Here is a 27,279-nt window from a genome sequence, read left to right on the forward strand (position 1 = left end):
AATAATCATTTTGTTGGTAATATTTGTTTAAAGTTAGTTTCGACCGTATTGTTAATTTTGATAAAATCCCCAGGTTGGTGTATACAATACAAAACAATCTGTTGTTTGCAAAACTTCTATACAGGTACCACGTCAATTGCAGGTTCATTGAGCAGGGTATTTGACGCAATACAAAAGGCATTTTAGAAGGAAATAAATGTCTATATTTGACACGGGACAATTTTGTGGTATTTCATTTCGTGTTGCATGTGCCTTTTGACTATTAGGGTTTGACAACTATTCAGCGATTCAATACGGATTTCTAAAGATAAATCTATCAAAAGTTTGTGTCATGCATCACGATAGTCTAAAATTCTGACGCCAGTCGCAACAGTTTTTGTCTTACCCTGCGGATCTTCTGAAGTGAATAACTAAGTAAGTACTATAGATTACATTTTCTGTTTATCATTATTTTATTCCACCCTTTAAAATGTTATTTAGGCTTACTTGTAGAATATTTGAAATGTCCATTTATATATATGACAAGATCGAAGCCTGAATCTAGCTCATGTAAGTTTGGTATAATTGGCTTGCATGTACAAGTGTATGCAATCTAAGCACACTATTTCCGTTGTCTCGAAACAATTAAATCAATGTGACAGTCGTTGTGGTAGATAGGGCAGTAATGATAACGTTCATAACAAGTGTAAAACTAAGTTATAATACTTATTTTCTGAACACGTTTTGACACATGTATGCTTGTAATTTCCACCAAGATTGGCACAAATTGGAATGATATTCAGAATTAGGAGCACATTTTCTGTTATTTCTTAGTTATTTCTCGATAATTTACGAGTCTTAAGGCAGCTTTCCTAAGAACTAACAATGTATACATAGGCACATTTAGGGGCCTAATTTAAACTTGAGACAATCAACATAATACTATACAAATCGGTGACGTCATTGGTAAAACCCTGCTAAAAATAAGTACAACTGTTTTTCAAACGGGGATTCCCTAAAAAATTTGTAATTATTCACACATGTCAATTTCAATGAAGTCACTGAAGTGGATCTATTGATTCATTGCTTGTTATTTATGCCATTTGCAATCTCAACGTCAACTTTATTACACGTAGAAAAGTCTTGTTAAGTTCGGTGTAATGATAATAGTTTGGGGTTTTTTGCACCCTTCGCAAAACCACCGAATATTGAGTTTTTGCGTACGATAACTTAAGAAACTCCAATTTCGGAGGTTTAAATACTATTATATATAATATTAGTTTTAGACCTCAGACCCTTCAATTTTGGAGGGTTTTTTACACACGGTGCGCAGATCTAGAAATTGGAGTAAGTAAATTTGTATACAAAATATATTGGGGGAATTTCCATTATCTAAATATAACTACTATATGTGACGTGTAGTACTAGCGTGGTGGGTGCTAGCACCTTTTCATTGTCCACAAAAATGCCGAGCAAAAATGATTTAGTAACCAAACAAAATTACTTTTTTTCCAAGGTGGTTTCGTTTATATCTTTAGACGTCAAAGATTAATAGGGATAATTATTGTCAGGTACATTTTGACTCGAATATTTGTTGATATCTACACTTACAGGTTGGTCATCTTTTTTTCTTCTTTTTTAAAAACTATTTTGATCTGATCCCGGAGTAGCGATACAGGCTGTTTACAACGCTTCTGCTTACGGACATTATCTATGCCTTTGACAGTGCAGCCGCATGAAAGGTGCAGAATAACTTTTGGTGGGAAAATGCATGGTTCAGTAGTACACAATTACCCAATAGAAGCTAAAAGACAAAAAGATACTTCGTTTTGTACCAGCTCATTCTGTTCCTGCCCATCTTTACATGCACATAAGCAAGATGTCCCAACAGATTGCACAGTCCACATGAATGATGACTGTAGAAATCTCCCAAGTTGATTTTTAACCCCTTTGTATGCAGAAGGATATCTTTTGTTCGCCATCTGCAGTATTAAGATCTCTTTTAGAGACCACCTTGTTATGATATCTCTTATACATTCATATTGCTGCAATATGTTTGACCTTGAGACTTGTAAATATAATTACGGCCTATACACGTTCAATTTGATTGATCAATATTATAGACCCTAGATACAACAGTGGGTACAAAATCTCCCATTATGCACTGCACAGTGTCGACTTCCTATTCGATAAATATAAATGTAATACTCCGTTGGTGAGCGACGGGCGACTGGTATTTCACCGAACGCAAGAAAAGGAGTTCTATCTGATTGGCTAGCAATCGATCGCTTAGGTCGCTTAGTAGTCAACTACAAACTCAAAACTGAGCATCGTATTCAATTCGATTGAAATCGATATTCTATTATTGCCGTGTATAAAGAGAGTGATAGTGTGTCAATAATGTACATTGTATTGCAGCTGGATTTTACATGCATTCTTTTATATAAATTTTTTCTCAAAGAGTTGAATATGATCAAAATTTTTACTCAGGATTTCAAATTTTTTACCCGCAAATTGCAGTTAAACATATCCACAGCAAAATACCGGTCCTCACTAATTAGTGTATTTAATTTCCAGTTAGTGTATTTAAGATAAAACCTGACAACAAATAAAATTTTCTTGCAATAGAAATATCATATGGGATCAAAATCTCAAATTGTATGCTTAGCCTGAGTTGCACGGCCTATCTCGAATAAAATCACCATGCGTAGTTGTTGAAAAACGTGAGGATTCATCGTACTATCACGGCAATTTTTAACACGAAGATATAGGGATGATGACGGTGTGCACTGTACACACGAACATTAACAGTGCACAATGGTAAATTTTGTATCCACTCCTTCCTCTAGGATCACCAATATCGATCAATAAAATTGATCGTGTATGGGCCGTATTATCAAAAGTACACTTTACTTTTGTCATTATGTAAACAGTACGTTCCACAGGAACCGGAATGTCTCAGAAAAGCAGAGGAGAACGAGCTTCAGTCAAACTCAGTGAGTATGTGTTATTTTGTGTAATTCAGTGTGTATCTATACCGAAATTATTGCCTATAATATAGGATCATGAGGCAGAAGAGCTCGACCTGGTGATCTGAAACCAGCAGAATTATAACATGTTTATCTACTTCTTATTTTATGTAACTTATTAAATTACAGAGAAAAAGAAAAGTCACAAAGGAAAGCCTATTATCGAAGTCGAAGAAGAAGGCGGTGAAAATGAGCATAAGTAAGTAAAACAGGTCTTCACAAATAATATGATGCATTTGGCATAATTTATATCCATATTTTAAGTTATTATAATCTAACCTAAATGGTTTATAACAATGAATTAGAAGTATATAGATTTCCCATAATTTTCACAGAAAGTCAAAAAATTTTGATGCAGTTAGTTTTATTTCAATAAAGGAATGGCGTTGTTCCTGCCTTAGTTCATTTCCTTTAATTATATTCAATGGACAGAAACATGATGAAAGTTGACATAAAATAATATTTACCGATACCTGAACTTCTTCAGCAACAATGTTATATTCATATTTATTTTTGCATTGTTTAGATGTGACACATGTAAAGACATTTTTGATTCCTGCTTGGATGGAAACTTGAAGAAAATTCAGGATATATTTGCTGATGAATCAAACACTATACATTATGACACCAGATACGCTGAAAGGGTAATTTGAATTCTTAATAACGTCAAAAAACAACAAGCAATTCATAAATTTTTCTTTAAAAATCAAATTTCGGTTTAATACCGTTATTGTTCTTCGTTATTGTTACGACTGTCAAGTAGGAATACATGGTTCAAAAGAAATACCCCCTCTAAAATTGTAAAACATAACTTTGCATAACTTGACATAAATTTGGTTGATTTGACAAACTCAAAAAGCTGTGAATAGAATAGAAGAATCGTTTTGCTACCCTCCCAAAGTTGTCCCATTTCCAAAAGCAATTTCTGTGGTCCAAATTATAACATTTTCAAAAAATAATGCTTTCAGAAAAAGTTGTAATTTTCAAAATCCAATACATTTATTGTACAAAACTTTCTCGTTATCAATATTATGATTGAGTTATTGGTTTTATCCATGCAACCATCATTTTGTACAAAACAGTGATTAGATGAAATAAATTTTGACATAAATGAGGTTTTCTTGAGGCTTTTAATCAGCAGTTGTTTCAAAATGAATAAATTCACCAGGGTGGATAATGAGTTCTGCACGCATAAATTTGACCAAAAGGGTGAACATTTATCTGTAAATGGGTAGGCTGAAGCATCTTGCATCTTGATTTAAAGTGATGGCTTTCTTGGATAAAGGCGTAACAAACAATGTGGCCAAAGTTGTTGGGATGCTTACATCAGGCAATCAATGATGGCTTTTTCTTCTTTGACTTGTACGCCTTTATCCAAGAGAGCCGTCACTCTAGATCGTTGCAACTGTTTCAGAGTAGGCCTACCAAGCTAAGAAACTTTATTTCTCCTCCTTTAGTGGTTTTACCATCTTTGAAGCACTTGCTGAATAAAAACTTCAAAGAAAACCTCATTCATATCCAAATTCATGTCATTGAATCATTGTTTTATACTGAAAGATGATTGCATGGGTGACTGATTTATAGGACACTTAAAATTAAAGAAAGCAAACAAACAATTAAATTAATCAAAATATTGATCGAGAAAGTTTTTGTACATTTACATGTATATGACGTTTGAAAGTTCAACTATTTTTTGAAAAATGTGACTATTTTTGACAAATGAAAAATGATTTTGAGAAGGGAAAACTTTGGGAGGGTACAAAAATGTGTCCTCTGCTCACAGGTTTTTAAATGTTTCAAATCAATAAAATGTATGTTATGTTATGCGAAAAAATGTGTTGTAATTTTTTTTTTGGGGTGGGGGTATTTTTTAACCCTTTATCTTGACTGCTGTTATTGGACACTTTCATTTTCATAAATGTACCTGGACAAATACCGTGTGCTAGAGGCTAGAGCCCATAAATTTGAAACTTGTGCTTATTTGCATGGAGATTTAACACATAAAAATGACAGACATTTGGAAAGCTTCAAGTCATTTATAGTGCAAAATTACGTTATTGAACTTTTGACTGCACAGGACTTTGTGTCCCTTTGCCCCCTGCCGAGTAAGCCTCCTCCATTCAGTTCTGTCTGTTGCTTGTGTCTTTGCTTCATGCGGGATCATTCCCAAATCCCTCTGAATTTGGTACTTCCATCTGGTTGGTGGACGACCTTTTACATTATGGAACACATTTATAGCGATACATGTTAAAATCACCTTTTTTGTTGTATAATGTCACAGATATTTAGCATTTTCGTCAGAAAGAGAGGGTATTTGAATGACAGGAAAGCAAAGATAAGAGTCATAATAGAGTTGAAAGATACATGTATAGGCCAATGGTTGCACATATCAGTCGATTAGCATTCATGTCGGAGAGCTTTCCCTATACGCTATTACCTGAAGCATATTACAGGGTGAATCAAAAAAAGTGCAATAGAGCAAAGAATCGATATTTATGTAAGAACCACGTTGACCTTTCCAATTATTGAAAGTTTCTATAAATGACACACTCAATAGTCACCTGTTGTGAAAAAATGAAGTCAATCACATCTACCGTTTATTTTTTATGAGTCCTTTTGCAACGATACCCAATTTCATTATTTGTCCACGAGGTACCATGTATTTTGAATGAGAGCACACAATGCACGATAAAGGCACCAGCTCTGAAACTGACTTAAACTTAAATAAGGTTGATTTTTGCGTTATTTGAATTTCTTTTTTCTGTTCAAACAAACTCTCTAACATTACTTTAAGTCCTTCATACCTCACTCGACTCCAATTCCAGTTTTTTTAATCCCAATAAGTCCAACTTACTGGATATTTTATAATTCACTCCACTTCAATTTGCGCGCATTTCATTTCGACATTTGAAAAAATCCGCTTACAAATGTGTATGTTTTTGATAGAGAATAAACATTTGTAAAGTAAAGGTAAAATGAAAATAACAACAAAGAATGTTTCTTTTCCTTAAACAAGACCAAGGACAATAACAATTTGGGTGCTCCATTTTATTTCAATGCCAATGAGGTTAAGAAAATAGCAGTTGTTCCAAATCTACCATACACAGAGTGGGCTGACATTCAAATTTTAGATGCTTCTTGGACAAACATTAAAATTGGGTATAGCTATCAAAGGTGTCATAAAAATAAAACGGTAAATGCTAATTCCTTGGTTTTTTCACACAAGATCACTAATGGATATATCATTCATAAAATGTTTTAAAACCTAAAAGGTTCAACAAGGTTCTTAAATAAAAATGGATTCTTTTCTCTATTGCACTTTTTTTGACTCACCCTGTATAAACCACAAAACACCTTACTGAATGATCGATTTTTCATTTCTATATACTATAAGACTTATCCAGAGAGGATGAGAAAAGCATCTTCTCTGACTATCATATACGGTATATTAGTTTAGAATGTGTGTTACTTCTGCCTAAAATAACCATGGTCCATTTTATGACCAGGAATGGAACTTTCTTCATGCAGCTTCATGGGAAGGTCATAACGAGGTCGTCAAATTTCTTCTGAAGAATGGTTTCCAAGAACGAATTGATGAAGTGGATCGGGTAAGTAGTATAAATCAATGTCTTGAAATTTCAAGAAGATTGTCAAATTTCCTCACAGGTTTCATTTGACTTCCGGCAAGTCGGAGCAGAAATTGTACAAAACGTTCTCGACATCAATGATTGATTTCATTGGTTTTCCTTCAGTTACCCATGCAACCATCATTCACTAGGAAGGGAAACTGAGGTCTCTGTGCATACATTTGACGAAAACTGTGAATATTTACCTGTAATGGGTAGGCTGAAGCATCTTGCATCTTGATCTAAAGTGATTTTTTACCCCATGGTTGCCCAGTTTTGGCTCCTGGTGTATCCAATATTTTACACTACAAACTATAGGACCAGGCGCCATCTTTGGGACCAGGAGCTCATTTTAGCTCCTGGTCCAGGCACACTTTAAGGAGTATTTCGTGATCCTAGCATCCTCTTTTTATGACATTTTCAGTACATATCCACGAAAAAAGCCTATTCCCAAAATTTCAGTTGATTCCGATTTTGCGTTTGCGACTTATGCATGATTATGTGTATTACACTGCTCCACAGACAATACGTTGTAATTTCGTTCTGGTGCACCAGAACGAAATTCAAATTTCGCGATATCTTTGCTAAACGAATTAATCTGCAAGAAATATTTTGTACATAAACTTTATGTAGCCAGAGTATTCCAGTGATATAAAAATCTCAACTTTTTTTGAGAAAAGTGGGGGGATGAGGCTGTGGATCACGAAATGCCATTTTAATCATGATGCAGTCATGTCTACAGTAGAATTCATCTCGACCTTTGCAGGACTTAACCCCATTAAAAGCTATTAAACCAAGATAACACTCATTGAAACAGCTCAACTGATTAAATCGGATCTTCTCTGGTTGTGCACAAGTAGCCTACAAGTGTCTGTTTTCATGTGCGATATCGCAATAAAGCTGGTATTCATAGCTTCAGTTGGGTAACCGATTATAAAGGAAACGAAAGGAAACAATGGTATGTGTGGCTTTGTTCACGAAATCAGACAATGGCGTGCTTTTTGTAAACCAGCATTCTTGAAAATGAGCAACAAAATGATTGTTGACTTAACACGGTTTGGAAATAATTTCTTCATATTTTTGGTGTTATCTGTCGTTTACATGTCCTTCCTAAAACACAAAAGTACGACCCTCTCCAAACACCTAAATTAGCTAAAAATTTAGGACATGTTACAAAACTATATTGTCTAGAATTTTAGAAGAGTACTTTTAATATTGGCCGGTTATTTTTCACACAGCGACGTTAACTAGGCAATGTACTATTACCTATAACATTAACTAAAACACCAAAGTACGAATATTTCCAAACATCTAAATTAGCTAAAATTTAGGACATGTTAAAAACTATATTTTCTAGAACTTTAAAAGAGTACTTTTAATATTGGCCGGTTATTTTTCACACAGCGACGTTAACTAGTCATATCCCCATACTTTTAACGTAGGGCTATTTGTAGAGGTCACACGTCAATGGGAAAGAGCACTGTGTATTGTGTATAGGAAAACGGACAGTAACTGCAGTATGTATAAGGTCTGGCAGTAAACACAATGACGCTGGGATGCTTACCTCTTAATTCAAGCAATCTCTGATGGCTCTTATTTCTTTGACTTGTTTATACGCCTTCATCCAAGAGAGCCGTCGCTCTATATATCGTTGAAACTGTTTCAGAGTACCATTGACAAGTAAATTCCATTTCTTTTATTGCCAAAAAGGAACTAAGCACTACGAGCTTAACATGTCTCCCTCTATAGTGATTTTCCCATTTTTGAAACATCTGATGAATAATTCAAACTTTTTAGCTTGACAAATCCATTAAATAAGTACTCACGACTTTAGCTTTCGCCATCAGGGCTGATGGCTTGATCACAAGTGAATTGGTCCACTGCTTTTCCCGCGAAACGGCTTGTTGACATTTCCCGGAAGTGAAGATATTTTTGTTTTGAGCAGTGGATCGTACACGTGATCGAGAGATACGAGACCTTCGTCGCGGTTGATTGCTTTGGCCCCCTTTTTGCGAATGTAGATTGCTTCCCTAATTCTCCTGCTGAAGGCATTAGAGTCCTTGTCGAGTATAGACGCCCCGTCCCATTCTATGATATGGTTTTCTTGTGCTATGTGGTCTGTAATGGCTGATTTGTGCTGTTCTGAGGTGGATTCTTTTCTGCTGAATAAATTCTTTAAAGAAAACCCCATTCGTGTCCAAATTCAATGAATCATTGTTTTATACTGAAAGCTGATTGGATGGGTCACTGAGTTATGGGACACTTATAATTAAAGAAAACAAACAAACAAACAATTAAATCAATCAAAACATTGGTCGAGAAAGTTTTTGTACAGTACGTGTATAGGATGTTGAAAAGTGCCACTTTTTTGAAAGCATCATTTTTGGAAAATGTGATTACTTTTTACCAATTTTGAAAAGGGAAAACTTTTGGAGGGAAGAAAAATGTGGCCTGTATTCACCGGTTTTAGATTTTTCAAATCAACAAAATGTATGTCAAGTTATGCGAAGAAATGTTTTTGTAATATTAGGAGGGTGTTTCATATTGTTTCTTAGTATTTGTGATTCAGATATTCGTATTATAAGCTACGCTCGAATTTTATTTTATTCAAATCGTACCGTATGTGCCCTCTGCGCCTTTTTTTCTCGAGGCCATGATTCATCCCCAAACTACCGTCTGGTTGTATAACTTTCTCAGCATAACATTAGCAACAATTAATCTTTTAATATAATTATATTGAGTATATTTTTTTGTGTTTTTAGGACAATGATACAGCACTTCTCTTCGCAGCAACAAGAAACCACACGGAAGTAGCTCGAACACTTTTCAATGCCGGGGCTGATGTAATGATTTTTAATGAGGTATGTAATAAATACCATATTATCATAATCATATTTGTTTAATTGATTTCAATTTCACGAATAAAACAAGCCAGAGGACAGGAAACAATGAAATAATCTGGAAGTTAAAATGTGAGGAAAATAGGCAGGGGAAGCCAAATAGGCGATTGTTGAATTATTGCACTAATTATTATATCATCACTAAAAAGTGAAACGTCTTCTGTTTTGTCTCTGTAGGGTGGCAATTCAGCACTTCACCAAGCATGCAAGCGTAAGAATCCAGATATGTGTGAAATGCTTATTGATAAAGCAATAGAGTGTCTCAGTATGAGAAATAAGGTACGTGAAGTTTGTCTCTTTCCTCATTTCTTTCCGTGACCGAAACCTAGACCTCTTGAATTTTTTTTGTTATTATAATTTATAGGCTACTTAATTAGATTGTTTGCATATTGGTCACCTTTATACATTAGTTGTAAAAAACGTCGGCCAAAATGGATGCAATAGCTATTGATTGACTAATTGGGTATAACATATTTTACACCCACTTTACATGCATAGAAAATATGGAGAGGCATGTAGTTGCGGACATAGCCATCCGGGATAGCCATATTGGTTCCCGTCACGTGACAACAACGATTTCTGTCTCTGAATTCACCAAACAATTGAAATTGCATTGTGATCATTTTGATAGTGGTTCAGAACATGAAGCTAGTAGCTTCATGCTCAGGACACAGTTCGTGTGATCCAGTTGGCTTGACAACTGTTGATTTTGATGCGAATAAGATCCAGAAGTCAGAAATTGAAATACCCACAAAGGCAAAAAGTAAAACAATATGTTCAACCCTTTGTTTTTTATCTACATAGCTTGGTGACACGCCGTTACTGGTAGCTGCAAGGAATGACAGTGTCGATGTGTTTCGTCTATTGGTGCAAAAAGGAGCAGATCATTATGTAAAAGATGACGTGAGTAACAGAATTGTTTTGTTTTTGCACAAAGAGAAGGGACTGGTATAAATATGGTACAACCACTACACTGTTCACTAGCCTCATTGCGCTGTGGATGTATATAGATATTTATATAGCGCTTTATGCCGTAAACAGCCTCAGAGCGCTTTACATTTATTCCGCCATTATTAGAATATGTCGGAACCACGTTTGCAGCCTACAAGTGGCGCAGGGTACATCAATACAGCGACTGTGACTACCACTAACAGCTTCCCATTGCACCTGGGTGAGGTGAGGCAAGCGAGGCAAAGCGCCTTGCCCAAGGGCGAAACACGGTAGTGTGATGGGGGAATCGAACCCACGCACGTCGAGCAAGCTCTCAGATTATGAGTCCAAGGCCGTAACCACTGAGCCACCATGCCCTCACAAGCAAGTTTTAAAAGCACAGGTCCTAAAAAAATGATGCTCGCGCATACTGTCAGTCAAGAAACAATAGGAATTGTGCCAGGCAATGACACGTCGCAAGTCAACTTTTTAGAACTCTTTAGACTCGCTAAATGCTGTATATAAGCAACCTGGGTTATGAGCTGTAAATATCCAGCAACAGTGTTTCTAGATGATCTCTAGAAAGATTGTGGACAAGAGTGTGCTAACCCAATATTTACAAGTGACTGTTTTGGGATTTAAAATTTAACATTTTCTATAATAGTTCTTGTGCTCACTTTTCCCAAAGAAGTAAAACAACTACATAAATCTTACCATTGAACTTTAAATGTAACTGGTATCAAACCAGCAACATACATTATGTGTGGTTTCAACACTATAAATAATTTACACACCCCTTCATTTCACGGGGTTTTGTTTCTAGTTTTGAAAATTTGGAGTGGTATAATGTTTCCCGGTTTGTTGTAGAACGTTTGATGCATTCGCACTTGTGTCAATACGTTTCAAATTATTGAAATACTTAGAGAATGTACGACCTCTAGAAAGAGACTACTTATCAGTCTAATTTGGTATATAAAAATAAAGGGGTATAGTTATAAAGTATTGAAATAAGGCAATACGAATTCATTTAAGCTGACGGAAAATACAACATGGAGACAGAAAAGCTATTGCAATCTTTCTCATAAAGGCATGCAGTAACTTTAAAGTACAGTCTATCAAAGCCTATTTCTGAACATGTTAAACTTTTGTCATAGTGGTTTTTCAATTTTTAATTTCCCAATTCTTCACCAGTACGGTGAGACTGCGTTTCATATAGCCGCTACTCGTGCCTGCTTCGAGTTATGTCGGGCATTAGTGGATAAGGGGCAAGCATTTCTCTCGGAGACCAATAAGGTAACTATTCATTTTATCATGTAGTGATTTCAATGTTATTTGGAAAGCAATCTATTCGCAGACGCAATTGGAAGAAATAAATCCATATCTAGTTCTGAAAACAATATGCTATATAAAACATTAGAAAGAGATCTTCCACGCTGAATAAAGGTGCATATCAATGTGTGGGAACATCAAGAATGACTGCTTATATATAGTATCTTCTAAATACTACTTTTAGACTATATAGATTGTTTTTAAGTTTATGTTATTGAGCTTTAGGGGCCATCTCTTAAGTCTTAAGTAATATAGGCCTACATATTGTAAGTCCATTTTGTATTTTCTAACGATCTTTATCAGAAAGGCGAGACTGCATTGCACATTGTCGCACACCGAACCAACCCCAAGATTTGTCGCTTGCTACTCGATGCAGGATGTGATTACAAAAACGCAAATCTGGTTAGTAGAGATTTTACACCGTTCAGATATTGATATCTTAAAGGAGTATTTCGTGATCCTAGCATGCTCTTTTTATGACATTTTTCAGTAGGTATCCACGAAAAAAGCTTATTCCCAAAATTTGAGTTGATTCCGATTTTGTGTTTGCGAGTTATGCATGATTATGTGTATTACACTGCTACATAGGCCACTGTTGTAATTTCATTCTGGTATACCAGAACGAAATTCAAATTTGGTGATATTTTTGCTAAACGAATTAATCTGAAAGAAATATTTGGTACATAAACATTATGTAGCCAGCGGTATCCAGTGGTATAAATATCTCAAATTTTTAAAAGAAAAGTGGGGGGTGAGGCTGTGGATCACGAAATGCCCTTTTAAGTGATATGCTAATAAACTGATTCTATATACTTCCTGAATCCCTTAATAATTCATAATAATAGCGTATGTGATTGTGATCCCGAGTGTTCTGTCACGTAAAATCCGTAATCTTCACGGCAATATAATTTAAGTATTAAATTGCTTTAATGTCCATATCAGTATTCCAAACCTTTTTTGATTTAGCTTATCGAGTTAATTTTTTTGTATAAAATGCAAGAATGAACAATAGCCCATGAGGAGTGACACAGGCCAAGAACTTATATAGGCACCTAGGCACATGGGCAAATCAGTGGTTCACATCAGCTTAGTAACGACAAGAGTGAAGGGGTACAGTAAAGCATCAGACACATGAAATAAGATACTCATGCACTATATGCTCTTGAAGGATGGTGCGCCGTTGTCAAATTAAATTATAATTGCAATATTTATATACAATAATTATGTATACATTCGGTATCATCTTATTTATTGCGCAATTTAGAAAGGCAACACTCCGTTACACGTAGCAGCTCACCACACAGAAGTCGACAATGTGGATATCAAAAAATCAGATGAAATATGCTTCATGCTTCTTGATAAAGGAGCCGACTGGGCGCAAGTAAACCACGTAAGATTTTTTTTATTTCCTTGTTTGTAGTGGTTTTTAATTTTGTGTTATGCTGATGTTTTTCTTTTCTTTTCCACTTCGTGTACTATGTTGAAAATATATGCTATACTTAATCTCGCAGTCAAATAAATCACAAAATGACAATACGACTTTTGCCAACTCTTAAAAGTGCTTTATTTTGTACCTCTGTGTTCTGCGATAACAATTTTCCGTGTTAGTTGTATTCCTTTTTGAAGACGAACACCGCATAGCTGGTTTTTATTTTATTTTTGAAAAGTCTAGGGTCGGGCCCAATTTTAGGGTAGGCCGAGTTACTCCAACACAACATTTTTTGTTTCGTTTTTGCCTTACTTTTGCCTATGTTAAATTATAGTGGCTCTTGGTGTTACTTGTAATATTAATTGAATCTACGGTAAATGGGTATAACTAAACTATTTAGCATTTACCCTGTGTGTGATTGCTGTTGATGTTATTATGTTTGTTTATTACTTTATTGAATATTAATATGTATATTGCATGCATGGTCTTAATATTGTTTGGTTAAAGATATTATTTTTATGACACTAGAAATACTAGAATTCACGATGTTGATTGATATAATATGTGTGTTCGCAGAATGAAGACACGGTGCTACACATCGCTGCCCGTAAAATTCGTGTTGCAGTATGTGATAAATTAGTGAAAAGAGGCGTTGACTGTCTCAGGGAAAACAAGGTAAATAAAAATATTAAATATTACGGTATACTGTAAAATAGTTCCACGACACAAATGTATTTTCCAATAAATGTCCCGTAGACTAATAAATGCCAATAATTTTGAAAATTATGAAAATTTTGAAAATTATGTCTTGATCTGTCAAGAAATGCTATTTTAGGCACAATCAAAATGCAGAGGAAATAGGAAAAGAACACCAGTACACATTCATTTTTACATCGACCAACTAACTATATTTTGATAAGAATTGACTGCACGGATATTTTATAGAAATTTGTCCGCTTCCCCAAAAGGTACCAGCCATAAAAACAGTAATTTACATATATGTACGGCTGATACTTTTATTCCTAAGAGTTTCCTAAGACCGGTTTCCATTGTTTAGAACAATAGAAACCTGACGGAACCGAACAGAACCGGCTGTCAACCACCGGTCGAATTATGATTTTATCCCTAATTCATTTGTAATGTCAAATTTCTATTTTCAGCAAGGTATGGTGCCATTTGAACTGATACCAAGAGGGCAGCAATTTAAAATGGACGAATTGCAAGCAGCTACCGACGTAAGCTTACATTTCCAGTAAATAGATCTCATAGCATTCTTTCCTAAATGTCATTGTCTTCCTTTGTCCTTTTATCTGAAGAGTATTGCCACAACAAACCTTTTTGTTAAGGGTATACGAGGTCGGAGCAGCCAAAATAAAAATCGATTTTTATTATCTGAATCAATATATTATTGAAAAATAACACTTTGGTGTTTTGCAAAAGTTCATTCTACAAATCATATACTTTGAAAACTTGCTTAATTTATTGTTGTTAATGAGTTATGTACGTTTTACAAAAGTGTTGTTGTTTCAGCCCTCTTTACAACATAACTCAAGAACCACTGGACCTACAAAAGTATATCTGTGATATTTGAATTCTTCTACACGCTCGCTATGAATTGAGCAATGCAATTTTTGCTAAAGCTCACTACCATTCGCAAGATGCTGTGAACTCCTTTTTTTTCTGCTGCTTCGACCAACAATACATCGTATAACCTTAAGTTGGCAACGTTGGCAATATTGATTTTGAGTTACAGTGCAAAATGTGCACGAAAGTGGTATTCACGACGTAAAAAAGTCCAAAAACGTGCGAAAATTCTCAGGTACTACAAAAAGTAGGCCCCCTACTGTGCAAACATTGATATCCGTTTCCTTACCCTTGCACATTTTAATAGTTTCTTTCCGTAATCTAATATTCGAAGAGGAAGGACATAAATGTATTAAAAATAATAATCCACTAAAAACTGAATTGAAAATATTTCTTGTAGGAATATTTCAGAAAATAAATGTTGTTATCTCATCCTATCACAACATGGATACATTTCAGAATAATAATTATAAAGGAAACTAAACCCATAAAATTAATATATTTTTTATTTCCTGTTTCGCTTATCTATCAACAGAAAGCCCGCTATAACAAGTTGAGTGAAGAAACAGGCACATGTAAAGTGAGGGCGGTAAAGCTATTTCTATGTGGTGACCCTGCCGCTGGAAAAACTACGTTAAAAAGATCGCTTACAAACGTAAGTAACCAAGCAAACACAACATGTGTAACAGAGAAACTGCACTTGTAAATGTCGGATTATAAATAACGGTTTAATAACATTCATAAACATTTGATAAAACATGCTGCAAAACCTTCTAACCCAGCAAACACAAAACGTTTTCGACATCATTCGCAAAAGGTTATAAAAGGTTGTCAGAAAACGTTTAAATGTCGGGTTATATAAAGGGTACATTAATGGTATAAAACGTTTTCATAACATTAAATAACATTTGTTGGTAATTTACTGCACAGCAAACACAAATGTTTTACAGAAAACATTTAAATGTCGGGTTATATAAAGGGTATAAAAACGTTTTAATAACATTCCAAAAACATTTTTTAAACTTTGTACAAATCATTCTAAACAGAATGTTATTTTGGGATTGAAAAAATATTTTGCAAAAAATGTTTGCCCAAAATATGTACAATAACATTTTTAAAATGTTTTCACGACCTTTATATAACCCGACATTTAAATGTTATTCAAACCTTTTGTAAAAAACATTTTAAGAACATTTCTGTGTTTGCTGGGTGCAAATATTTTAACATAATGTTATTTAAGTGTTGACAAAATAGTTGGCCAAAAATGTTTGCAAAAATAGTTTACAATGATATTTCGAAATCATTTTAAAAATATTGTTGTAGTGTGTTTTTATACAAACCCAAAATATAACTTATTTTTAAAAACGTTTTTGTGTTTGCTGGGAACGTAGACCCGTAATGTTATTTATTTAATCGGAACACACAAAAATATTCCTGCCCGTGACATTATTTGAAACTTGAAAGCAAAAATATTATTACATGTCGAAATCAATAACCTTTAGACAGGAACTGAACGGCAAAAAGGACTTGCCAATGAAAATATGACACGGTTTTAAATTGAAAATATTGAAAAGATGAAATTACTTTATGAATCAGAAACAAAGAATTAAAGAAACTGGTTCTAATCCTTATCTATCACATATTATATCAGGGTCGCGTGGCATCTTGGTTAAACCTTCCGCAACATACTCCGCACATAGCTACACCAGGCGTGAATGTTGGGCTTCAACTAATACGCGATGTAGGACTCTTTGTAGTCTGGGATATGGCCGGCCAGATAGAATACCACGTCACCCATGCTATGCTGCTGGGATCTAGTAGTGGAGTATTCATCGTCGTATTTGATATCAGCAAGACATTTGAAGAAATTCAAAAACGTGTAAGTCATCGAATTGAAACGCTTGATCTAGAACTTATAACTTATAAAATATAGTGTGGCTCGTAAAAAAGGTGCCGTGTGTGATTTTGATTTGACTAAAATCTATCAAATGATTGTTCAAACCACTAAAACCCCGACCAAAAAACAAATAAAGCTCTTTTTTTGTATAGAAAAAGGTGCGATTACTGCATCGATTGATATTTTAATAATGTTGTAGTAGGTATTCACGCAGTCGAGCTATAATATTCATTTACTCGTACATAAACTATTTGCAGTAATTAAATATCAGATTATGTTGTTCAAGTCCAAAGATTTACTCACGTGTTAGACGTTTCATCTTCCGTGCGGAAGATTTCATCAGTCTAAAACGTCTAAAACGTGAGTAAATCTTTGGACTTGAACAACATAATCTGATATTTAATTTAATTATACCAGTCCTGATGAACTTATTCAAAGAGTATTTGCAGTAATGTTACAAAGTAACTTTCAGACCCATTGCTTCGTTTGCTCACTTAGTCTAAATAATATTTTGCAATATATTTCCAAGAAAAAAAACACACCACCACTAACAGCAATAACAACAACAGCAATGTTCTGCTGCTGCAATGTTCTGCTGCATTCTTGATAAATTATGATGCTCGTATACGGTAATGATCGAAACAACATTATTATTGCAGCAACTTTATAATTTGGTACGGTATATGCTCACCGAATATAACGAAGCTCGATATTGTAAAACTTAACCTATTATTTTTCGTTCTTTATAGCTTATGTACTGGCTGTGCTTCATCAAAGCAGGACATGACCCTAGTCATAAGCAAAAACCGACAATCGTGATAGTTGGAACACATATTGATCACTTTAAAGACAAGGATGAAGGTACGTAGCATAATTATATTATAGTAAACAGTAACATTTCTGCGTGAAATTGTTTGTATACCCTAAGATTAAACGTAAGTCATGCCGGAGGCTCACGTGCCGAAACACCCACTTCTTTTTCCTTAGCATTTGGACCGGACTCCCCTGAATTAATTTGTTGTCGGGAAGTTCGCCGCTCCTCCCGCTCTAACTTCCTAGGACTATGTTATCATAGTACCCATTTTTACACCTGGATGGAGAGAGATAATATAGGTTAAGAGTATTGTCTTGGGCACACCGCCGGGATTTGAGCCCGCAGCCTTCCAATTATGAATCTGAGCCCGTACCGATAGTAAAAACATTGCTTGATATAGTCTTAGCGCTTATCAAACCTGCTAAAAGCATTTTACATAAAAATATAACATACATTCAACAACTCTTCCTATACCTTTGTACAGGAGCCAACCGTTGTTAATCCGTGATGAATCCACAGTTCAGTAACGTATACGCGAACGCAAAGTTACGCGTACGCGTTACGCATGAGCGCGTAAAATTCGTCATGCCTGGAACATATGCGTAAACACGAACTATCATATGTTAGCGGTAGCAGCTAAATGTTACTGCTTTATTCTTTAGTTTTATTGCTGATATCAACAGAGAAATACCGCGATCTTCTTGCAAGGTTGAGTGGCAATGACAAACGGACATTTTGAATGAAAGAATCATGTGAATTAGACATCTTTAGCTTGTTTCGTTGTTGAAAGGGAAAGCTGCCCTCGCGAAGTAAACCACTCAGACGACGCGGACGCATCGTTGTTAATCGGTGATGAACAACGGTGAAACATGATTAATCCCTAAATCAAACACTTCCAAAAAAAATGTAATTACCCCGGTAATTACAAAACAAGACTTTTGAGAATATTTTCGAACCCATGTTTAGTACTGACTGTATAGGTAAATAGGACAGAGCATGTATTTTAGTTAAAAGTTTTCAATCAAAGCAAAAATTTAAAAATACTATTTCTAGCTGAATCAGTGAAGGAATCGGCAGAGGACTTATTGAGAAGATTCATCAAGCAGTTCGAACAATTCCTTGTTATCCGAAATGAGCTGGTGCTGGTAGATGGTCGCTTCTCGAGGTCACGTGAATTGGCCTACTTGAAATCTATCATCAAAGAATTAGCCGATCCAATGAGAGTAAGCATTCCTTTCACTGTCTTTTATTTCAATAATAACGTGTGACATTTGAACGACATAATGTTAGAAAAATAGTCATCAAGCATGAATCACATGTTTTATTTGAAATAAATTCATATTGACCATAAAATACGAATAAAAACATTTTATTTATGTCAAAATCAGTTTCAACAAATCATTATTTTGCAATGAATGATGGTTGCATGGGTAACTAAGGGATCAAAGACAGGAAGGTGAAGGACGACAAAACAGTTATATAAATCCAAACATTGATATCGAGAATGTTTTGTACATTACATGTATGGGATGTTGAAAAGTGCAACTTTGTTTGAAAGCATCATTTTTTGGAAAATGTGATTATTTTTGACAGAAACAAAAAGATTTTGAGTAGGAATGACTTTGGTATCGTAGCAAAAAGATTCTTTTATTCACAGGTCTTTAAATTTTTCAAATCAACGAATGTATGTCAAGATATGCAACGAACTGTTTTGCAATTGGGGTGGGGTTATTTATTTTAAATAAGAGCACAATTGTGAATAACATAGGCTTAACTATACTAATGTCTACAGGAAGAGTTGACGCCGAATATTTGCGCCAAGATTGCAACACGAATGTCCAAATGGGCTCAAAATTCCAAGATACCCGTCATGAACATCAAGCAATTTCTAGAGAAGGTGAACAAAGAAGTTGATGTGCGTGCCAATGAACGACTGGTGAGACTGGCTGTTAGTTATCTGCACAGAGCAGGAGAGGTAAGGATCGATGCTATTAAGGGTAGACGATGTATTGTTGGTCAAAGCAACCAAAAAAATCAATTTTCATTACCTAGATCAATATATGTTTTGCAAAAGTTCATTCTAAAAATCATATACTTTGAAAACTTTGATAATTGTTGTTAATGAGATATGTACGTTTTACAAAAGTGTTGTTGTATCAGCCCTCTTTACAACATAACTCATGATCACAGGACCTACAAAAGTATATCTGTCATATTTGAATTCTTTTACACGCTCGCTATGAAATGAGCAATGCAGTTTTTGCCAAAGTTCTCTACCATTCGCAAGATGTTGTGAACAACCGAATCGCAACAGTTCAAAATAGTTACTAACTTTAATGGCCACTTTGAATACAATTGGAGGGATAAATGTTATGAAATCGAGGATTATGTTTAGATCTTAATGACAACTGGTGATACAGTATTTATTGCTTTCTTCGGTCACTTTTCTTAAAGCTCCACTGTGCAAAAGTAAGAATGACTGGTGACAGCGATGGCCCCGTAGATGAGCGCATCATCTTGAATCCCAACTGGCTCACAACCACGATATTTGGACCAATATTTGCTGAAGAAAAATTCAGAAATGATTACAAGGGATTGACGAAGAAACAGGTGTATGTATTGGAAGACCTGCAAAGACATTTTCACGTGTCACCAAAAGAAAAGAAATGCCAGCTGGTTCTTGATCTTCTTCAGTATTTCGAGCTGGCGTACGAGTAAGTCAAATTACAAAAACATAATATATCTTTTCAAGGAAAAGTACCATGAGGAAATCTACTCAAGCCATATAAAGAACATACTTAATCAAACTTTATTTTAAAAATGAATTGGGAGACATAAGTCAAATTTTGCCACCAAATTAAATTTGCTCTGATTTTGATGAAAATGATTTCAAATTATTTGTCTTGTTGCGACACGGAAGTCTCGCAATCTGACTCTTTCATGAACTTTGAGCTTACCATATCTTCTATTCAAAACTGTATTAGTTCCGTCTTGAATACTAGCAAACTTATGTTAAACACTGACAAGACCGAGATCTTAACTGTTGGTAAATCCTCTCGCATCAATCAAGTTGACAGAGAAAATGATACCATTTCATCATAATTATTCTTATACTTTTAATTACGCTTCTTTTTTCTAATAGAAAAAAAGTACAAGCTTTTTTTCTGTAAAGCAATAAATGATACTTAAACGGAAAACATCTATATTTATTCTATAATAGGAGAAATGACAAATCATTCATCATTCCTGTGAAATTACCGGAAAGAGTAAACAAAATCGACTGGAAAGATGACCCCTGCTACACCAACTACCACGGCCTTCGTATCGAATGTCGAGATCCAACTGATATATTCTCAGTAGACACATTCCCGTGTCTTCAAGTACGAGCGATGAGTCAGTACAAACAAGAAGATATCGAACCTACCTTATCTCACTATGGTGTCAAAGTAGTTGATGATGTTGAAGGCATGATCCAACTCACTGATGACAAGCGAGCAATCCATATAGCGGTCCGTGTCAAAGAAGGCCAACGGGAAAAAGCAAGAAAGCAACTGAACGAAATGAAGGACATGGTGTATTTTGAGCTTCGAGAGCGCTCCATTGGAACCCGAGTAAATTTGTGTTATTTAAGTCCACAGAATTTGAAAGGCAATCATGACTTGGTCGATAACGTCTACTTCTATAGTGAGGAAAAGGTCCAGCAAGCTCAAAAGGCCCACAAAGATTTGACCAATCCTGTGCAGATGTTTACAGAGTCCATCCAAGATGTCACGGCTATGAGACATAAAGGCAAGTCTAAGCGCAACTAATCAAGATTCATTACCGCTAGTATGATGCGTAAGCCTCTTATTTTGTTTGTATGATTATAGTCTGACGGGTAAGCATCATTAATTTATCTCATACACTGGTGTGTCATGTGTTGTTTGTACTGCTTATACACTGACTGCTCATATCCATAAGTAACGACTTGAGTCCTGTTTAGCAGGGAAAGTATGTGTAGCTCAGTGGTTAGAGCGCTCGCCTCGTAAGCGAGAGGTCTGGGTTCAATTCCCCGCACAACAACAACAATTATGTGTTGTTTGTAGTGTTTACCCTGACTGACAATATTCATAAGTACCAGATTTGAGTCTTGTTTATCAGGGACAGTCTGTGTAGCTCAGTGGTTAGAGCGCTCGCCTCGTAAACGAGAGGTCTGGGGTTCAATTCCCCACTCAGGCAGGTATGTTCGGAGTTTTTCCTCTGTTTATCTGTCTATGCATGTTGTTAAAATATTTCTTCACCAATGGATGCCCTGTGAAATAATCCATTTTGATCTTTACCATCAGGAGAGAATTTGTTTTACAAGTAATAGTAATATATAATGTTTCAGAGGCCAAATTTCCAATGTTTTAACTCTGATATATATCTCTATGATATATGCATATTAACATAATTTATTATAATTAGTTTATCAACAATATTTTCTTTTTAATTTTGCTTACAGATATACTTAGTACAGTAGAATCCCTTGATACCAAGAATTTTCAAATCGAGGAAAGTGAGATAGGTATGTGTTTTGTTGGTAAATATAATAAATTCTTTACGAGCTGATTGAAATTGATGCGTTATCTAGTTCAAATTTATTTAAGAATACTTCAAACTTTGTCATCTCAATATCAAAATGGTCTAACAGGTTCAATGTGAAAATTCCGTTTCGAAAGTCTGTCAAATTGTTGTCATGAGTCTCTAATTAAGTTACTCTTCGACTTCATACCAACATTTTTTTATTGTTTAATATACATTAAGCTTAAGATAATGTTTAAGAATTTCCATTGCCTGCCTCTAAAGAGGGCACATATCTTAAGGGCTGGGGTATGAACGTTTGGACAGTATTTATTTTGGGACATTAGAGCACATCAGACATATCAATTGCATTCTGAATACGAAGAATGTCATTCTGATATCAAATAATTTTGATTTTTGAAATTCGCAATTTAATACACATTTTATGGCAAATCATTAAAATTGATATTTTTGATATTTAACAGTACTTGAAGTAAACTTTATAAATCTGATGATTTATACTTAAAGTGTATGTAGGTGGGATGAAAAGCCGACGATCAATTGAAAATTTTGACCTTTCGTATTGAAGATATGGATTTTTTCCCCAAAACACCAAAAAAATTAGGTCTTTTTGGGAAAAAAATCCATATGTTCAATATGAAAGGTCAAAATTTTCAATTGACCGTCGGCTTTTCCTCCCTGCTACATACACTTTAAGAATATGTCATTAGATTTATGTAATTTACTTCGAGGACTGTTATATATCAAAAATTTGAAAAATATAAATAATTTCGTCATAAAATTTGTATTATATTGTGATTTTCAAAAATGAAAATTATTTGATATCAGAAAGACATGCTTCGTATTCAGAATGCAATTCGATAGGTCTGAGGTGCTCTCATGTCCCACAAAAAAATACTGTCGAAACGCAATAAACGCTCATTTTAGATCTCTTAATGTTTTCAACCGAGTAAAAAAATAAGTATGTTGATGTCTTTCATCCAAACACTGTAAATTGCTCTAGCATTTTTTAATTATTTATATAATGTCGGTCCCTAATTAAAAACAAAACACCTTTATCAATTAAATTGACATGTGATTTATTCATTGCATCTTTAAAACCATAACTTGGTTGCTACAGTTTATATTAATTTTTGTGTGATCTTTGCCTTAATCTGACCATTGCACATTTCGTGATCCCTTTGTTATAGTTATATTTTTCTCCTTCTTTCAGACCCAGGCTATCAAATTCCAATGGACGACGCCTCTTTACAGAGACTTGCAGAACAAATTGGTGACTGGGAAGCTCTAGGACATTATCTACAAGTCAAAGATGCTAACATCCATAGGTACCTTAAAACCTAATGATAAAGCCGATTATATATAGGCTTCATCTAATATTAATACTTCTAAAATCATACAGAGAAAAATTACTTAATTCGTCACTGCTTTTGAAGATTGCTCCAAATACTCTGAGGGTCGTTTTATCTTTTCAGTTTCCGTAAGTCTATTGTTCAGATACGAAAACGCAAGGGATTAAGTAAGTTTACTGTAATCTGACTTCATTGTTAACTTTGAAGTACCAATTAGCGTATTCCAATAGAAGTGGATGCCTGTGTCAATAAAGGCTGGAGGTGTTAACACCGGTGTTTTTAATGGTCTAGCGCCCTCTCGTCTTCACATTATTATGACAAAATGCCAATCCGAATAAAAAGGTCCACTTTTTTCTGTAAAAACGTTGAAAATAAGCCCTTAAATCACAAAAGGTCCGCTTATTTACAAAAACGGATACGGATACGGAAACAGAAACTGAAAAGATAAAACGACGGTGAGATCTTACTTCATCGCTTACTTTTATATTTGCACATAGGATCAAGATGGATTACACGCCCGATCAGTATAGATATCAATTGCTTCTCACTTGGCGACAAATGCAAGGTAATGATGCTGGTAAACAGAAGACTCTGAGAAAGGCTCTAGTGAACATAGGACGGCAGGATTTAGCGTACGGAGAATCAGGTATACACAATTGAATTCAAGATCATTTGTTACATGTCTCCACCAAGTTCCTTACAATACTCATTAGAGAATGAATTTGGAGAAAACCTTCTGATAATTACAAACACTCGCTGAGCAGCAAGACCTTCCCTCTAAGCTTTTAATCCGATAAGCTGATTATCTATTTGTTTTCATGAATTGGAAGACATTCTTTGATGTATTACTGAGCTCAATCATCTAAAATTACTGGAGCGTGAGCCACCCAGGCTGGTGGCTCTGCATAGTATTTTATTAACAGAAGGTTTTCTCCAAATTCGTTTCCTAATGTGTTCTAATTCCCTTGACTAAGGGATGGAAATCAAAACTCGACCATCGGTTAAACCGCGTTCCATTGTTTAGAACAATAGAAACTGGCTAAACCCCTCTTTCGTAGAACAACATGAACAAGGGTTATACACATCAACCTTCAAGGATATTATTCAGACTAGTGTTATGTTGGTGGGGGTACTGTATTTGTTGGTATATCGAAAGAGGTGTAATATCATTATGGGACCGCCTTATAGGTCCTCCATCCCCGAAATTTACGGCACTGGGAACACAAAAGTTGGTTTCATTATGTGGTTATGCTGGTCATTTTGGTATGTGGTAGCTACTGTAGAAAAATATTGAGGTTCAGTAATGGGCAACACTTTGGAATATTTTTGCCATGACCTTTTTTAATATTACTCAATAATAACTCTCAAAAAGATTTAAAAAAACAACATGGAGAAAGACTGGTGTTTGCTTGCTATGGTTTTTGATGAGGAGCTCTATAAATGCAAGAAAGTACCCATGATATATAAAACATCTTGTTGTTTTTTGTCGTGCTTACTTTTTCCAATGAAAACCACCATATTTTTACAGAAAAAGGCATCCAAGACCTCGTCTTGGTTCGATTCAGGGACATAGTACCCGCTTGTCATGCTTGTCTGACAAAGACGTCTTGTTTTATTACATTATGGCACCAAAAGGGATCACCTCTTTGCACATATCAATGCAGGATTCTCTTTTACGCCATGCTACGTACATTAAGACCTCTTTAGTTTTCAATAATAGCCCTTTAAAATAGTGCTTACTCGTTGAACACTCACGTCACTGTCAAAATAATGGAGTGTAATCCAAATTTTTAAGCAGCATAATCATTAAAAGCACTCACAACTTTTTCCATAACTGTATAAGTGCGCCACGCTTGTTGAAAAGTTCAGATCTTTTTAACATATTTGAAATTGCAGAATCAGCAAAAGCTTTAAGTGATCTCATTCTGAAAGGTCTTGTTGACAAACTGGATAGGAAACAGTGGGAAGGCTTGGCAATTATGTTGGGATGTACCATCGAAGAGATTGACATCAGAGAAGGCCAAACACAGGAAACGGCGATGGTTAACCTCTTGGTGAAATGGCGAAGACGCCAATCAAGGAATATCGATGTGATTAAATACATGGCTGCTGGCCTCAAGGTTTGCGAGCGATATGATCTGGCCGAGCAAATTGAGAGTAAGTTGTGAACTTATTTTTTATCCTCATATCATGGATATCCGGCTGTTATTCCACAATGCCCAGACTGGCTGGGTGAATGACCATGCACGAAGATACTAATGCCATTAAGGAATTTGACTGCATATAACGACCTTAAATTCGGCAAATTTTTTGCTCACTATAATAATAAACCTCCCAGCTAACTAAAGTGAAAGAAATTAATTTAAAAAAATAAAAGTAAGTCTCTCGCAAGTGGGGTTGCACTAGTCCAATTTAGAAAACATGTTTAATATACAAAAATAAGTAATCGTCATCATATCAGGGTTTATTTTTGAAAAGGATTTGTTAAGAACAACAAATCTATAGTCCAGTATATACCGGGGTTTAATGTGCATCCCACAGGACTCTACCAAACCAACTTTTTTAGCTTCCTTTTATGGTCCTATAAAACAATCAAGATGTTAACAAAATAATTATTGGCACTCCGGCCATATTCAAGGTCAAACGTCAACACAGTGGTCAAATTAATTTAGTCCTCTCATTTTAAGGATTCATAAAAGTATAGTTTGACCTACCTGCGACATACCTTTCTTGAGTTATAGGAAACAGATCAAATCTTGGGGGTGGTCAGGTTTAAAGGTTATAGCATTGTTTCGAACAAATTTTATATAAATTATTCAAGATTCAAGATGTTAACAAAAAACAAACGATTTAACAATTAAATCTATCAATTGTTTTTTTAAAGAAAGATTTAAATGCTTTAAGTAAATCTTTTAAATATCTTTTTTTTTCAGAATGCCGAATTCGACAGGAGTCTGAAACGAGTACACATGGCTGCGAAACATAGAAGTTGAAACTTATAAATATATATTTGTGCATCATTTGAGATACCAACTTATGATTTTAGAGAGAGGAGGAGGAGAGAAAGGGGGAGGGAAAGAGAGGGAGGGAATCCAATGTGTGTGTGGGGGAATGGAAAGAGAGATAGAGAGAGAGAGAGAGAGAGAGAGATATATATATATAGAGAGAGAGAGAGGAAAATATATAAATTTGCATGTGTTCTGTTGCACTTTCAGAGCCTAGATGATATTTTAATTTAATGTTTTGACAAAATTAAATGATGTTTTCGCCCCTTTGTTCAGGGTTTAAAAAAACACCCACCCATCCTAAAATTACAAAACATTTCTTTGCATAACTTTACATACACTTTGTTGATTTGACAAATTCAAAATCTGTGAATAGAGGAATTAATCGTTTTGCTACCCTCCCAAAGTTGTCTCATTTCCACAAACAAATTTCTAAAAAAAGCTGCTTTCAGAAAAAGTTACACTTTGCAGCATCCCATACATGTAATGTACAAACGTTAATATCGATATCAATGTTATGATCGATTAAATTGTTTTTCCCTTTGTTTTCTGACCGTGATCCTTCAGTCACCCATGCAACCACCATTCAGTACAAAACAACGATTCGTTGAATAGAAGTTTGACATGAATGAGGTTTAGTTTTTAATCAGCAGTTGTTTCAAAATTATAAAATCACTAGGGAGGAGAAATGAGTTCTGCACGCATACATTTTACCAAAAGGTTAGGCGTCTTGCATCTTGATCTAAAGTGATGGCTTTCTTGGATAAAGGTGTAATAATCATTATGTAGCCACAAGAGTTTGGTTGCAGTTAAGAGACTGGCTGCTTTGTGACAATCCAACT

The 27,279-nt window shown here is 35.0% G+C and overlaps 1 protein-coding gene and 1 non-coding gene across 2 annotated transcripts; both read left to right on the forward strand.

Moving 5' to 3' along the window:
• The first annotated feature begins 212 nt into the window (after positions 1-212).
• Positions 213-26,536, forward strand: LOC140160715 (uncharacterized). The gene is made up of 25 exons (XM_072184010.1): positions 213-414; positions 2,913-2,975; positions 3,138-3,207; positions 3,535-3,652; positions 6,515-6,616; positions 9,397-9,495; positions 9,712-9,813; positions 10,339-10,437; positions 11,656-11,757; positions 12,097-12,195; positions 13,058-13,183; positions 13,799-13,897; positions 14,383-14,457; positions 15,342-15,461; positions 16,458-16,685; positions 17,453-17,564; positions 18,571-18,740; positions 19,310-19,492; positions 19,972-20,231; positions 20,738-21,306; positions 22,001-22,063; positions 23,294-23,408; positions 23,930-24,078; positions 25,329-25,589; positions 26,366-26,536. Exons 2-25 carry the CDS (start codon positions 2,933-2,935, stop codon positions 26,416-26,418), a joined length of 3,417 nt encoding a protein of 1,138 aa, XP_072040111.1. The 5' UTR covers positions 213-414; positions 2,913-2,932; the 3' UTR covers positions 26,419-26,536.
• Trnat-cgu (transfer RNA threonine (anticodon CGU)) lies at positions 21,663-21,735 on the forward strand. The gene has a single exon. It is a non-coding gene; the product is annotated as a tRNA-Thr (tRNA).
• Positions 26,537-27,279: the final 743 nt, after the last annotated feature.

Source organism: Amphiura filiformis, chromosome 9 (genome assembly GCF_039555335.1).
Source record: "Amphiura filiformis chromosome 9, Afil_fr2py, whole genome shotgun sequence".
NCBI lineage: Eukaryota > Metazoa > Echinodermata > Ophiuroidea > Amphilepidida > Amphiuridae > Amphiura > Amphiura filiformis.